The sequence below is a fragment of the Dama dama genome, chromosome 16, assembly GCF_033118175.1.
Source record: "Dama dama isolate Ldn47 chromosome 16, ASM3311817v1, whole genome shotgun sequence".
NCBI lineage: Eukaryota > Metazoa > Chordata > Mammalia > Artiodactyla > Cervidae > Dama > Dama dama.
This window is the reverse complement of record NC_083696.1, coordinates 22,413,931-22,430,031: the sequence shown is the minus strand read 5'-3', so window position 1 is coordinate 22,430,031 and position 16,101 is coordinate 22,413,931. Positions and strand designations below refer to the sequence as shown.

Here is a 16,101-nt window from a genome sequence, read left to right as displayed (position 1 = left end):
GAACATTGAGATTTAATTAGATGTGCCTGTCGACTTCTCTCACTGCTGATATCTGTTGCTGTTTAAGAGCAATGCCCTGCAGTGAGAAGTGTGTTCTGAAGGGCATGGAGTCAAGCTCAATCTCAAACATTCATACAAGAGCCTTTTTCTGCAGGGAAACAAGTGAATGTCCAAGGGAGGTAGAGCTCCTAGCCTGGGGCAAGTCACACAAAGGGCCGCTAATAAATGTTGGTTTTCTTCGCTTTTAAAAATGCACCTAATACAAAGATTTTGAAAGAAACATTTGTTGGGCTGGGTTTCGGTTTTGCACGAAACCTTGCAATTTGTCTTTTCCTCTGTGTATTTTCTTTGGTATTGACAGATTTTTATTCAGAAGAGAGCACATTTGTTGAAGAGGCTAGCCAATGTTCCAGAGAAAGTAGATGGCATGTAGTATGCCTGGCCTCTTGGAGCATGCAAAAATGAAGTCATTCTAACTAGTGAGACAAAGGGTGTGCTTGAATCTTTGTCTTGGGAAAGCAGACTCATCAGAAAGAGTCATGCCAAGTTTTGGGCTGTGTTTTCAAATGCCATGATGATGAATCTTGTTATCTTACCAGCCAGTCAGTTTTCTCTACTTTTTTTTTTTCCGGTCGAAGTTGCCTTTGCATTGCCAACCCTCACATTGTGTTGTTTATCTTCTGCTCTCCTTGGAATTGACGTGTTGCTGGCACATGTTGTTGGCAGAGCCTTTTGAAGATGCCCTCAAGATTCAGTCCTTGGGGCCTGTGTTGAGCAAGGCAGCCTCCATGGAGTGCATCAGCCCCGTCTCACCCAGAGCGCCAGATGCCAAGATGCTGGAAGAACTGAAAGCAGAGCCTTGGTACCAAGGGGAGATGAGCAGGAAGGAGGCAGAGGGGCTGCTAAAGAGAGATGGAGACTTCTTGGTCAGGAAGAGTACCACCAACCCGGGCTCCTTCGTCCTCACTGGCATGCACAACGGCCAGGCCAAACACTTGCTGCTCGTGGACCCAGAAGGCACGGTGAGGCCACCCTCCCTCCAACAGTCTCCCCTCGGTCACTGCACTGGGGACCACTTCCCTTCTCTACCCACATATGCCTGCTGAGTCCTGACAGTCACTCCTCTGGGACCCTGGAGACCAGGCCCAGAGGACTTACTTTCAGGCCAGAGTCAGATTACTGGAGCCCATGGTTAGAGCCCCATGCAACTTATAAGACTTGAAAATGCACCAGAGCCCAGGTGGAAAGCCTTAATTCTCATATTCTTTAAAGTGAATATAAAAACTGCGGGAGTTTCCCTTTCAAACACATTCATAGTGAATCTTTGATCACAAGTGCAGGGTTCCTGGGCTTTTGATACTCACCTCAAATTTCTCTACAAGTTGAACCACAAGATTTTATTTGCAGGTTGTAAAATGTGACGGAGCAGTAGGTAAGCCTCCTATGAATTGTCTCTTGCTTTCCCACCCAGAGAAGTAATGGCTCATGACAGTGAGTTTGGCTTTTTGGCTCTTCCTAGCAGAACAATTGTGTCTGAATAATTCTGTAGGGTTGACTGAATACCCCATCTTCCAGTAAGTAAACAAGTTTGACTTCACCCTGGCATAGTCTGAGAATTACTAAGTTTAATAAATGTAGTTACACTAACCTAACTATTGAGTAAATTCCAGGATTGTTGTTTAAAATCTTTTATCCAGTGAGAACAATGCAGCAGGTAGAGTTATCTCTATAGTAAAGGATGTTGTTTTAAAAATTTTATTGAAGTATAGTTGATTTATAATGTGTTAATTTTTGCTGTACAGAAAAGTGGCTCAGTAGACATATATATGTGTGTGTGTGTACATATATATATTCTTTTTCATGTGGTTAATCACAGGACATTGGATATAGTTCCCTGTGCTATATAGTAGTAGAACCTTGTTGTTTATCCTACCTCTGTATAATAGTTTGCATCTGCTAATCCCAAACTCCCAGTCCTTCCCTCCCCCATCCCCTCCCTCCCCTGGCAACCACAAGTCTGTTCTGTATGACAGATATTGCATTTTTTGATTGACATGTAGGGATGAAGACAGTCCTCAGTTGAATTTGGACATAACTGAACTGTGTGTGTTAGAGGTGATGTTTTGCCTCAGGTGTCTGGACTTAGCTGCTTGCCTACCTTGGCTCCCTAGACCTCTGCATCTCCTCTTTCCCTTCCACCTGGTCAACCACACTCCATAAATGTAATTTATAGTCTTCCAATCCACTTTCCTTAGTTGTGTGGATTTTTTTCTCACATATATACATACCAGGGAAAATACATATTTTGTGCTTCTGTGTTTTAGAAATTCACAAACATGACATTGTTCCACAAATCATTTCTTTCTTTTCCCCTTCGGTACATGTTTTTGAGATCTGCCAGTGGTGCCTCTGCATGCTGAAGTGTTACTTGGGTGAGCCATCTGGGGCTACTGGATACACAGTCTACACATCACTTCCTGAGCTCTTTTGGGAAGGATTAAAAACCTGAAGTCGCTGCAAACCTTATTCTTGCTCCCCCCTGTACCTGGTACAGTCTTTCTTGGGCATATCCCAAGAGTGGACTTTTTGATCACAGAATGTATATACATTTAATGTCACTGTGGGGTTGCATTTACTTCCAGAATGGCTAGGGTTATTGACATGCACAGTGGCAGAGGATGAAGGGCCCTCATCGGCCTCTTCTCTCTCTAATTATGCTAATATGACCGGGGTGGGGAGTGAAGAGATGTCTTATTGTTTGCCATGCAATTCTTTGATTGCACTTTAACAGATTTCTTCGTAAATTTTATATTCCTATCTTTCCCCCATATTTCCACTTTAATTTTCTTAATGGGCTTTTTTGAGTTTTCTCCAGTCATAGAATGTCCATATGTACTCTCCCACGCCTTCACCTGTCAGATAATTTTGTCTGTGACCTTCTTCATCAAATAAAAGTCTTTTTTTTCTGGGAATATAGCTAAATCCATCAATTTTCCCCCTTTATGGTTTATAGTTTTAAAAGATTTCTCACCTACCAATCACAGGTATACTGCATCTTCCTTTGGTATTTTCTCCCTATTAGCTTCATGGTTTTATCTTTCACCTTTACTTTTCAAGCCCAACTGAAGTTACTTTAGAAGATGATGTGAGAGAAGGGCCCGACGTTTAAAAAATCGCCATGTAGTGAGTCCGTTTTCCCATCACTATTTAGCGAAGAATTCATCTTTTCTCTGTGGTGGTGATGCTCCTTCTAACACACACTAAGTTCTCTGTGTCATGGCTCTATTTCTGGGCTCTCAGTTCTGTTCTGTTGGTTTGATGCTCTCTTCCTTCTGCATGTTCCATAACTACTTTAGTCATCACGCTTTAAACTATCCTAATATCTGGTGGTGTGAGTCCTTCCTCTTGAGTCTCCTTTTCATAAGTTGTCTTAACTATTTTCAGACCTTTGTTCTTTGTTCTGAGTTTAGATTCAGTTTACCAAGTCACCAAAAATACATGCTGTGGTTTTGAGAGGACTTGCGCTGAATTTGCAGATTAATTTGAGGAGAGCTGACATTTTTTAGTAGTAATTCATCACCTCCATGAACGTGGCATGTCTCCACTTATCTAGTTTTAAGATACATTTTGTTAGAATTTTAAAATTCTCTCCAGAAAGTTCTGTTTCCTTTATTAGGTTACTTCCTTGGGTGACTGGTTTTAGTGCCTGTTTTAAGTGATATGTTATTTTTGATTACTTTTTCTCAATAGCTATTGCTGCAGGGAGAGGAAAGTAGTGTGATCTTGATTCTGGAAATTTTTCTGAGTGTCGTAGTTTTACCGGACCAGCGGTCATGCCACTGCAAACACGGACTGTTTCTCTTGTCTTCCAAATCCCAGACCTCACAGAGTGCTGCTGAGCTGACCAGGGCATCTTAGAGCATTGGCCAGGAGAGGGCGCTCTTGTGCAGTTTCCAACCTGAAAAGGAATGGCCTCTAAATTTTCATGCGGGCTTTTGCGGTGGCTCAGACAGTAATCTGCCTGCAATGCAGAAGACCCAGGTTTAATCCCTGGGTTGGGAATATCCCCTGGAGAAGGGAACGGCTTCCCACTCCAGTGTTCTTGCCTGGAGAATTTCATGGACAGAGGAGCCTGGTGGACTACAGTCCATGGGGTCGCAAAGAATCAGGCAAGACTGAGTGACTTTCACTTTCTCCCTTAAGGATGGTGAAAGCTTCTGTAGATGTTCTAATCAGCCTAAAGGACTTCATTCATTCATTCTTCACTCAACAAATGTGTACTGAAGGACTACTAATCCATACACTGATTTTGGCACCTGGTGTATATCCATGACCAGTGGGAAGGATAATCTCTGCTCTCATTAACATATATATTAATTACCCAATTACTTTTATCATGTATAGGTATTGAACTTTATCAAATGTTTCTTCAACAGCTTTTGCGATAATACCATGATTTGTTTCCCCTAAAGTCCATTTGTCTGGGGAATTAGGTAGATTTTTCTGATGTTTCATCCTGGCATAAACTCTGCTTGGTCTATGACATAGTAAATCATGGATTTGGATTTGGAGTCTGAATATTTCCTTTAGAATTTTTTCAGGTGCTGTTCATAAGAGAAATCTGTCTTCATCGTCTTTGCTTCCTTTGGTTATGTGTTCATCAAGGGAATTCAAGATTATGGCGTTATACTCACCTCTTAAAATGATCTAGGTTTACTCCAAATCAGAGAAGCCTCCTCCCCCCACCATTTTATCTCATAGAGAATACTTTGTGTAACTGCTACTTCTTTACCCTCATTTTTTCTTAGCCTTAAGTACTTATCACAAACAAGCACTCTTTTATTTGCTAATTTATTATTTAGCTCCCCCAGCTAGACAACAGGGCTTCCTTAATGGCTCAGCAGTAAAGAATCTGCCTGCCAATGCAGCAGACGTGGGTTCAGTCCCTGGGTTGGGAAGAGCCCCTGGAGAAGGAAATGGCAACCCACTCCAGTATTCTTGCCTTGAAAATCCCATGAGCAGAGGAGCCTGGCTGGCTACAGTTCCCAGGGTCACAAAATAGTTGGACGTGATTTACAGACTAAACAACAACTAGACTATAATCCCCATGAGGGTAGCAGTCTTGTTCAGTGTAGTTATTTCCCACCATCTAGAATAGAGCCTGGCACATAAATGGTGTTCAGTAATCATTGGATAACTGAATACATAAATCAACCTCAGACTTTTGCAGGTTAGGAGCTGAGGACCCAAGAAGGCAACTGGGTTCACAAATAAGCTTTCTACACAGACTCAGTCCAGAGTTCTTTCTGTCTGCATTGACTGCCTATGAAATTTGTTGTAGTTATCTCTAAGTAAATAGGAGAGAAAATATCTAAGCAATTCTATGAGAATATACATATTTTGGTTGAAAATTTTAGGTATTTTTTTAAATTAAAATTTAGCTAAATTATACTCTCTTGTAGATCAAAGACGATTAGTATTTTTTTTGGTCACTCAGTCCTTATAGACAAAAGGATGATTTATGAAAAGATATGTACTACTAATATATTATACATTCACAAAACAGTATAGAGATAATGTAGAAGGTAAGAAGGAGATGAAGTTAGAGCAGATGTCTGAGCGAGCCCCGAACACCCCGCACTGTGTTGTCTCTACAACTTTAATTTTGGAGCAGAAATTTGCAGTATGGTTGGGAAAATGTGTGAATCACACCTACTAATAACTGTTCTTTTGGGGGGCTTTTCATTGGATCTGATTATCTAGCTTAATTGATCCTATGGAGGACAGCTTTAGCTGAAAGGGAAAATGGAAATGAAAGACTTAATTAAAAATATAATGTTGCTTGCTTGCTGTGAGGACACGAAAATAGATGATGAACACATTCTCTTCAATATTTATTCATCTGATTTTCATGGTAATTGGTTGGTCCCAGACTATAAAGGGGGAAGCTTGGCAGAACAGATTACTCAGAAAAATAAGGATGCAAAACAGTTCTGCATCTAAATTTACCCCCGAGTATATCAACCTATGTGCCTTCCCACTGTGCACTGATTGTTCAAGACTCCTGGGGGCGCTGATAACTGGGGTGACCGGGATGGTTGTGGCTGGGCTTCTGAGCTCCTGGGGAGTTGCTGAAGCTACCGACCCTTGAAAATACCAGCTGGAAATAGGCCCGTGAGTTGGTCTGTAGGAACAGCCTCAGAGATGGCATCTGGTGCACTTTTTTTTTAATCTTTTCAACATCTTTCAGAAACATTTAGTCAGCCCTCTGTGTCTAAAATTATTCCCTGAGTCATTTATCACTGATTCATCACTTTGGCCTTGAAGGGCCAGCAAAGTGTGGTGGGCAGTGTGCTTGCATTTGAACAAGCTGCTGTCACACATGGATGGGTATTCCGTGGGCTTCGTTAATGTGGTCTCAGGTTGTTTATTAACGTGGTCTCAGGTTGTGGCAGGTATGAGAGCACGTCCAGGGGCTTTTGCTTTTGTAAAATCACCAAACCACAGCAGCCATCCAACATTCACATTTATTAGGTTGTTACTTTCTTCCTAGTGTAATTAAGAAAGACTTCCCCCAATCCCTCCAATTAATAGAGCCATGTTATTATCTTTAAATTCCTTTTTTTACTGGTCAGTCTAGACTGTGCTGCCTCAACAAATAAAAGGTGAATTCTGCTTAAAAGTGATTTAATCCAGCAGAGCTTCTGTTCTCACTCACGCCAAGCTGGTGTTTGTGGCTCACTAGTCTCTCCGGTCCTTGCTTGGGTGGTTCAGGGATGCAGGCTTGTTCATCTCCTGGGCCTGCCTTGTCACCATGGAGAAGAGAGGAATGGAGGAAGATCAGTGGCCTCACTGGGGAAGCGACACATGTCACTCACCTCATGGTCCATTAGTCCCCACCTGACCCCAAGAGAGGCGGAGAAATGTAAGGAAGCATGAAAAGTGCTTGACTGACAAGGTCATCTCAGCAATTTGTCTTTTAACTTTCTGTCGATGTTGTGTCCCCAGATATAAACAAAAAAGACAGAAAAGATTTAATGAAGACTAATAGGCCCCCCTCCCTCCTCCTTACCCTATTTCCGATTTCGAGAGAGACAGGCTTTGCCAATGTATTCTCTTTAAAGTTCTCTGAAAAGTGCTTGATTCATTAATTTAAAATTTCAAGACATTGTTTCTTGATGTTCCCTGTGAACACTCTTTAGTTTACCTCATTTTTGCTACCTCTTTAATTTCTTGACAAGTATTTTAGTTTTTCTAGTGCTTAATTTTGTGCCTTTACCGAGGCTGTCTCTGATTCCATCAGTGTGAGGACCAGTGTTTCACAACTTCATCCCCTGCCCCAGGCAGAGTGGGTACCCTGCGGGTCCTTTCTTTCCTCCCCCTTCTTCCTCCATCTGTCTTCTGTCAACACTGGCTTTATATGTTTCTTTAATGCACCAGAGCAAAGAAAGTGGTCTAATGAATTCCCAAGTACTGATCATTGGCTGCAACAATGACCAGTATTATTCTAATCTCATTTCACCTGTATCTCACCCCATTAATTTTTTTTGGAGTATTGTTTGGAAGCACAGTATACAAAAACTTTCTTCTCTGGAATCATGTGAGAGTCAATTGCTCAGATATTCCATCACCCCTGAGAGTACTCGTGTGTGAATTCCTGCTAATAATTCTCCTGCCTACCCATGGTACAGACACCCGCGTGAATCAGACCTTTATCCTGCTGCATCACCACCACCTCATCCTCCAGAGCCTTTTGTTGTCCCAAGAGTGTCCTTTGTCCTGAAAGGATCCAGTTCAGAATCATGTGCTGCATTCAGTGGTGATGTCTATTTAGCCTGCTTCAACCTAGAACAGTTCTCAGTTCAGGTTCCTCTGATGTTTCCTCGTTATTGGAGTCAGCTTATGCATCTTGGCTGAACCATCATAGGAACCCTGCTCACTGTATCACTCCATCCTTCTGGGGAGATGCTGACTGCCGGTGAGTGTTCACCTGGACGGCTTCACCGAGGAGGTGTCGGCATGCCTCCCCATAGCAGGACCCCCTCCTTTCCCTTGAGTTAACATTTGGGGGAGGTACTTTTAAAACTACATAACTACCCTCTTCACGATCAAACTTTCAATATAATCACTTATTTATTTTTGCTGTTGTGGATTTCTAGTTTCCTGTTTTATTCAGTGGGCTCTTTCTTGTTGCTCAGTCACTCAGTCGTGTGGGACTCTTTGCAACCCCAGGGACAGCAGCACGCCAGGCCTCCCTGTCCTTACCATCTCCCGGAGCTTGCTCAGACTCACGTCCATTGACTTGGCGATGCCATCCAACGGGCTATACTTAGTTATTGTATTCATTTTGATGCTCCTTCAAGCTGGCTTCTATGTCCTTTTGACATGTCTTTATCTTTCAGCATCTCCTTTCTTCTGAAACAAAATGATAAAACAGCAAAATGATAAAACTCAGCCACCTGGCCGAGTCCTGCAGTCACCCACTTCTCCAAATGAACTCTGGTCTGGTTCCTTCAGAGACCAAGATCTGGGCACTGCATGTGCTCATTGCTGGTGGGGTGTTGCTGCTACCAGACCCTCTAAATGGACAGACACTGCACACACACACACACACACTCACTTATTTCCATATCTATTTCTATATCTCTCTGTGAAAGTGAAGCGTTAGTCAGTCAATTGTGTCCGACTCTTTGCGACCATGTGGACTCTAGCCACCTGGCTCCTCTGTCCACGGGATTCTCCAGGCGAGAATACTTGAGTGGGTAGCCGTTCCCTTCTCCAGGGGATCTTCTCCACGCCGGGGCTGAACCCACGTCTCCTGCATTGCAGGCGGATTCTTTACCATCCAAGCCACAGAGAATTGGAAACCAGGCGTTCACAAAAATTCTTCTAATTTCAAGCAACAATCACAGGGTTCATTTTTACTTTTTTCCTTTTCTCTGTCTACAACTCCCTTCTCCAACAATAAGAAACCTGACTCCCATTACTCTTAACAATTTAACCGATTTGATGAACTCCTTTGTATGTGACACATCACCCATCACGGCTGCTGCCCCTACTGTGCGCGGAAACCTTCCTCACCCAGCCCTGACTTGGACTTCCCGGCCCAACCGCTCTGCACGTGATTCCCTCCTCACCTTGTTCACGCTCCGATGCCTGTGCCGCTCTAGCCTCCTACACACACACCCGCCCCCTCCAGGGCTCTGACCACCAGACTGCACTGCCCAACCTTCTCCCTGGCAGGGATGTCTCTGACACCCTGCGCCAGTCCATCCATCCATCCCATGGGCATTTCCACTCTGCTCGCACACCAGGATGCCCTGTGGGGCCATTGTGGCTACATGACCCTCATGGCACTGAGACCTATCTTCTTGGCTTTTGGACTGATTGTTCCTTTAGGAAGGAAAAGGAGAAGAAAGGAAGGGGAAGGAGAAATTTTCAAAGTCTTTCCTAGCAGATTCTGGGCCTCCTGTCATCTCTCCTGTAACTTCTGCAGGAATCTCTACCAATAAGGACATTGCAACAATAACATATCATCGTTATACCAACAAAACCAAAAATAATTATGGAACATATTGAAATTTTCCTGATTATCTTAAAGATATTCTTTTTATGGTGAGTTTGTTGGAATCAGAATTGATAGATGATCCGCATCATGCATTTCATTATGTTTCTTCTGGCTCTCACTCTGTTGCAACTTTCTTTCTGCCTCCCTCTACACCTTGATTTATTTGAGGAATTAGACATTTGTCTGTAAAATATCCTGCATTATGATTTGGGTCCTTGTCCTTGTGGCATTATTTAACTTGTTTCTTGCCTCCTGTATTTTCTATGAACTGCTAGACATAGAGATCTTTAAAAACAGCTTTATTGGCATATAATTTACATAATACCCATTTATAGTGTATGATTCAGTGGTTTTTAGTATATTCACAGATATGTGCATCCATCATCACAGTCCATTTTGTAATTTCATGCTGTACCATTTAGCTATCACCCTTCTAGTCTCCCATTCTCCAGCATTAGGTACCCCTCAGCAGTTTTCTGTCTCTGTAGATTATCCCATTCTGGACTTTCACATGAACAGAGTCATATAACATGTGCACTTTCCTGACTAATTTTTTTCGCTTAGCATAATGTTTTAAAGGCTTATCTATGCTGTAACATGTGTTAGCACTTCCTTTTTATGGATGAATAATACTCCATTTATGGACATACCACATTTTATTTATGATTAATCTGTTGATGCTGCTAAGTCACTTCAGTCATGTCCGACTCTGTGAGACCCCATAGACCCCATAGAGCCCACCAGGCTCCCCCATCCCTGGGATTCTCCAGGCAAGAACACTGGAGTGGGTTGCCATTTCCTTCTCCAATGCATGAAAGTGAGAAGTGAAAGTGAAGTCGCTCAGTCGTGTCTGACTCTTAGCAACCCCATGGACTGCAGCCTACCAGGCTCCTCCGTCCATGGGATTTTCCAGGCAAGAGTACTGGAGTGGGATGCCATTGCCTTCTCCGAATCTTTTGATGGGCAGTTGGCAATTGTGAATAATGCCACTGTAAACATTATATAAAAGTTTCTAAATGGACATATATTTCATTTACCTTGGATATATACCTAGGAGTTGAATTAGTATGTCAAATGGTAACTTTTAATTAGTCACTTGAAATGCCAGTTTTCCAAAGCAACTGCATCATTAAGCAATGTATAAGGGTTCTAATTTCTCTGTGTCATCACCAACACTTGTTATTATCTGGCTTTTAAATTCTAGAATACTAGGGGATGTAAAGTGGTATACCATTGTGGTTTTGATTTGCATTTTCCTTGATGACTCTTGATGTTGAACACCCTTTCATGTGCTTATTGGTCATTTGGGTATTTTTGGAGAAATGTCTGTTCAGGTCTTTTGCTCATTTTCTTCCTTCTTTTTCTTTTTTTCCCTTCATTTTTTTTTATTGTGGTAAAATATATATATAGTATAAAATTTACCATCTTAACCATTTTTGAGTGTACAGAGATATTAAGTATGTTCATATAGATATGCAACCATCACCACCATCTATCTCCAGAACTCTTTTTGTCTTGCAACACTGAGACTTTATACTTGTTAAGCAATAACTCCTGCTTGCAATGCAGGAGACCTGGGTTTGATCCCTGGGTTGGGGAGATCCCCTGGAGAAGGGAAAGGCTACTCACTCCAGTATTCTGGCCTGGAGAATTCCATGGACTGTATAGTCCATGGGGTTGCAAAGAGTCAGACACGACTGAGCGACTTTCACTCACTCACTCATTCCCATCTCACAGCCCCTGCCTTCACCAGTTTACTTTCTCTGTCTATGATTTTGACTACTCCAAGTACCTCATGGGCTTCTCCAGTGACTCAGTGGTAAAGAATTCATCTGCAATGCAGGAGATGTGGCAGGAACTTTGGGTTTAATTCCTGGGTCAGGAAGATCCCCTGGAGAAGGAATGGTAAGCCAATCCAGTATTCTTGTCTGGAAAATCCCTTGGATAGTCCATGGGGTTTTAAAAGAGTTGGGTATGACTTAGCAACTAAACAATGAGTAGCTCATATACGTGGATTCACACAGTATTTGTCTTTATTTATTATTTATTTTTTAGTATTTGTCTTTAAATATTTGGTTTCTTTCATTTAATATAATGCCCTCAAGTTTTATTCACACTGTAGCATGTGTACTAATTCCCTTCCTTTTTAAAGCTAACTAATATTTCATTGTATGTATGAGTTCCAGTTTCTACACATCTTTGCCAACGTTTCTTATTTTCTGTTTTTTTTTTTTTTTTTTTTTTTAAATAATAGCCATCACAATGGCTATGGGATGTATTTCATTATACTTTGGTCTTGGATCCATTTTCAGTTAGTTTTTGTATGTTGTGTTGTCTAAGGGTACAGCTTTATTTTTTTGCATGTGGATATCCAGTTTTCCCAGAGACATTTGTTGAAAAAAACTGTCCTTTCTCTAGTCAAAGGCCTTGGCTTCCCAGTCAAAAAAATTTGCCCACATATGTGGGGTTTTGTTTTCTGGGCTCTCTATTCTATTCCCTTGGTCTATATGCTTATCTTTAAACCAATATCTTATTATTTTGATTACTGTAACTTTGTAGTGAGTTTTGAAATCAGGAAGTGTGAGTCTTCTAACTTAGTTCTTTTTTTTTTTTCCCCAAGATTGCTTTGGTTATTCACGTCCCTTGATGTTCTATATGAATTTTAGAATGGATTTTTCCATTTCTGAGGGAAAAAAGTCATTGGACATTTGATATGGATTACATTCTCCCCAGGTGGCTCTAGTGGTAAAGAACATGCCTGCCAATGCAGGCAATGTAAGAGATGCAGGTTCGATCCCTGGGTTGGGAAGATCCCCTGGAGGAGGGCATGGCAGCCCACTCCAGTATTCTTGCCTGGAGAATCCCATGAACAGAGGAGCCTCGCAGGCTACAGTTCACAGGGCTGCAAAGAGTAGGACACGACCGAAGAAACTTAGTGTGCATGTGCGCACACACACACACACACACACACACACACACACACACACACACACACACACGTTTAACCTGTAGTTTGCTTTATGTCAGTTCAGTTCAGTCGCTCAGTCATGTCTGACTCTTTGTGACCCCATGGACTGCAGCATGCCAGGCCTCCCTGTCCGTCACCAACTCCCGGAGTTTACTCAAATTCATCTCCAATGAGTTGGTGATGCCATCCATCCATCTCATCCTCTGTCGTCCCCTTCTCCTCCTGCCCTCAATCTTTCCCAGCATCAGGGTCTTTTCAAATGAGTCAGCTCTTCGCATCAGGTGGCCAAAGGATTGGAGTTTCAGCTTCAACATCAGTCCTTCCAATGAAAACTCAGGACTGATCTCCTTTAGGATGGACTGCTTAATGTAGTATTGACATATTAATAATATTAAATCTTCCAGTTCATGAGCATGAATGTCTTTCCATTTTTTAAAAATATTTTCTTTAATTTCTTTCAAAATGTTTTGTAGACTTCATTGTACAAGCCTTTTTCCTCTTTGGCTAAGTTAATTTCTAAGCATCTCATTCTTTTTTTGGGTGTAATTATATATGGAATTGCATTCTTATTTTCATTTTCAAATTGTTATTGTTAGTATATAAATGCCACTGATTTTTGTGTGTTGACTTTATATCTTGTTACTTTGTTGAATTCATTTACTGGCTCTAACGCATTTTTCTTCATGTGTATAGAGTCTTTAGGTTTCTCCATGTAAGATCATATCATTTGCAAACAGAGAATTTTACTTTTTGTTTCAAATTAGTTGGCTTTTATTTTTCTTTTTGACTAATTACCCTGGCTAGAACTCCTATGTTGAACACAACTGCTGTATTGAAGAAGAGGTAAAAGCAGGCATCCTTGCCTTTTTCCTGATCTTAGAGGCAAAGCTTTCAGTTTTTTACCATTGGATATGATATTGGCTATGGGTTTTTCATGTATCATTTGTGTTATTTTGAAGTAGTTTCCTTCTATGGAAGGGTGTTAAATTTTGTCAAAGGTTTTATGTATCAGTTGAGATTATCGTGCTTTTTTATCCCCTTGATTCTGTTAATGTGATGTGTTTTCAAACATTGAGCCATTCTTGCATTTCTGGAATAAGTCTCACTTGGTCATTAGTCATTTTAATATTCTGTTGAATTTGATTTTCTGATATTCTGTTGAGGACTTTTACATTGATGTTCATGAGGGATGTTGTTCTGTAGTTTTTGTTTTTTTCTTGTAGCATCCTTGTCTGGCTTTGGTATCAGGATAATGCTGGTCTCACAGAATGAGTTAAGAAGTTTCCCCTTCTTTTTGGGAGAAATTTGAGGATTGGTATGAACTCTTTTAAATGTTTGGTAAAAGTCACCAGTGAAGTCATCAAGTCAGGCTTTTCTTTGTCAGGAGATTTTTGATTACTGATTCAATCTCCATACTAGTTATCTCTATTCATGTTTTCTATTTCTTTGTGATTTAGCCTAACCGATAAGGCTATTTGTCTGTTTCATCTGGGCTATCCAGTTTGCATACTGTTATTCATGGTATGCTTATAATCCTTTTTTTATTTCTGTAGAATCAGTAATACTGTTGCCATTTCATTTCTGATTTTAGTAATTTAGACACTTTTTTCCCCTTAGCTAACTAAATGTTTGTCAATTTTGCTGAACTTTTTTGAAGAAACAACTTTTGGTTTCAGTGATTTTTTTCTGTTGTTTTTCTATTCTCAGCCTCACTTAGATCTGCTCTAATCTTTATTATTTTCTTCCTTCTGCTTGCTTTGAGTGTAGTTTGTTCCTTGTTTCTTAAGTTGTAAATCTAAGTTGTTTGATCTTTCTTGTTTTATAATCTAAATGCTTAAATCTATATATTGTCTCTTAAATATATATATTGTTAGGCTAAATCACAAAGAAATAGAAAACATGAATAGAGATAATTGATGAAACAATTGATGAAACTGATACCTAGTTTCATCCTGTTGTGGTCAGAGAAGATACTTTGTATGACCCAGCACAGCCATAAATAAATAAAATTATTTTTAAAATTTAAAAAAATCTATTGAAACAATTTGTAGCCTAACATATGGTCTATCTTGGAAAGTATCCTGTGTACATGTTGAGAAGAATGTATGTTCTATTGTTAGAGAGTTATGTATAGTGTTGAGTCTTGTGTTGTTCAAGTCCTCTATTTCTTTACTTATCATTATTGAAGGTGGGGTATTGAAGTCTTCAAATACTGTTGGAAAGCTGTCCATTTCTCACTTCCATTCTGTCAATTTTTGCTTCATATAATTTGATGGTCTGTTATTAGATGTGTAAATATGTATAAGTGTTATATCTTCTTGCTGTATTGAAACTTTTATTAGTATATAGTGTCCTTCTTTGTCTCTTCATTTAAAGTCTATTTTGTCTGATATTGGTATTGCTACTGTCACTAACTTTTGTTTATTATTTGTATAGAACAAATATTTCCATCCTTTGGATCTAAAATGAGTGTCTTGTTTATGGCACTGAGTTGGTTTTTTTTTTAAAATTATCTATATTTACCATCTGTCTTTTGACTGTAGAGTTCAGTCCATTTACATTGAATGTAATTACTGAGCAAAGTAATGCTCAAAATTCTCCAAGCCAGGCTTCAACAGTATGTGAACCATGAACTTCCAGTTGTTCAAGCTGGATTTAGAAAAGGCAGAGGAACCAGAGATCAAATTGCCAACATTCACTGGTACATTGAAAAAGCAAGAGAGTCCCAGAAAAACATTTACTTTTGCTTTATTGACTACACCAAAGACTTTGACTGTGTGGATCACAACAAACTGGAAAATTCTTAAAGAGATGGGAATACCAGACACCTGATCTGCCTCCTGAGAAATCTGTATGCAGGTCAGGAAACAACAGTTAGAGATTTACATGGAACAAAAGACTGGTTGCAAATTGGGAAAGGAGTAGGTCAAGGCTGTATATTGTCACCCTGCTTATTTAACTTATTTGCAGAGTACATCATGTGAAATGCCAGGCTGGATGAAGCACTAGCTGGAATCAAGATTGCCGGGAGAACTAGCAATAACCTCAGATACGCAGATGACACCACCCTTACGGCAGAAAGCGAAGAACTGAAGAGCCTCTTGATGAAAGTGAAAGAGGAGAGTGAAAAGTTGGCTTAAAACTCAACATTCAGTAAACTAAGATCATGGCATCTGGTTCCATTGCTTCATGGCAAATAGACAGAGAAACAATGGAAATAGTGACAGACTTTGTTTTGAGGGGCTCCAAAATCACTGCAAATGGTGGCTGCACCCATGAAAATAAAAGACGCTTGCTCCTTGGAACAAAAGCTATGACCAACCTAGACAGCATATTAAAAAGCAGAGACATTACTTTACCAACAAAGGTCCATCTAGTCAAAGCTATGTTTTTTTAGTAGTCATGTATGGATGTGAGAGTTGGACCATAAAGAAAGCTGAGCCCTGAAGAATTGATGCTTTTGAACTATGGTGTTAGAGAGACTCTTGAGGGTCCCTTGGACTGCAAGGAGATCTAACCAGTCAATCTTAAAGGAAATCAGTTCTGAATATTCATTGGAAGGACT

General features: G+C 40.5%; 1 protein-coding gene across 1 annotated transcript in view; it reads left to right on the top strand.

Moving 5' to 3' along the window:
- Nucleotides 1–16,101, top strand: part of SHC3 (SHC adaptor protein 3) — a 186,494-nt gene that overhangs the window by 156,000 nt on the left and 14,393 nt on the right. Inside the window, exon 11 of the mRNA XM_061163554.1 lies at nucleotides 727–1,022. Within this exon, the coding sequence (XP_061019537.1) occupies nucleotides 727–1,022 (296 nt within the window). The remainder of the gene's footprint in view (nucleotides 1–726; nucleotides 1,023–16,101) is intronic.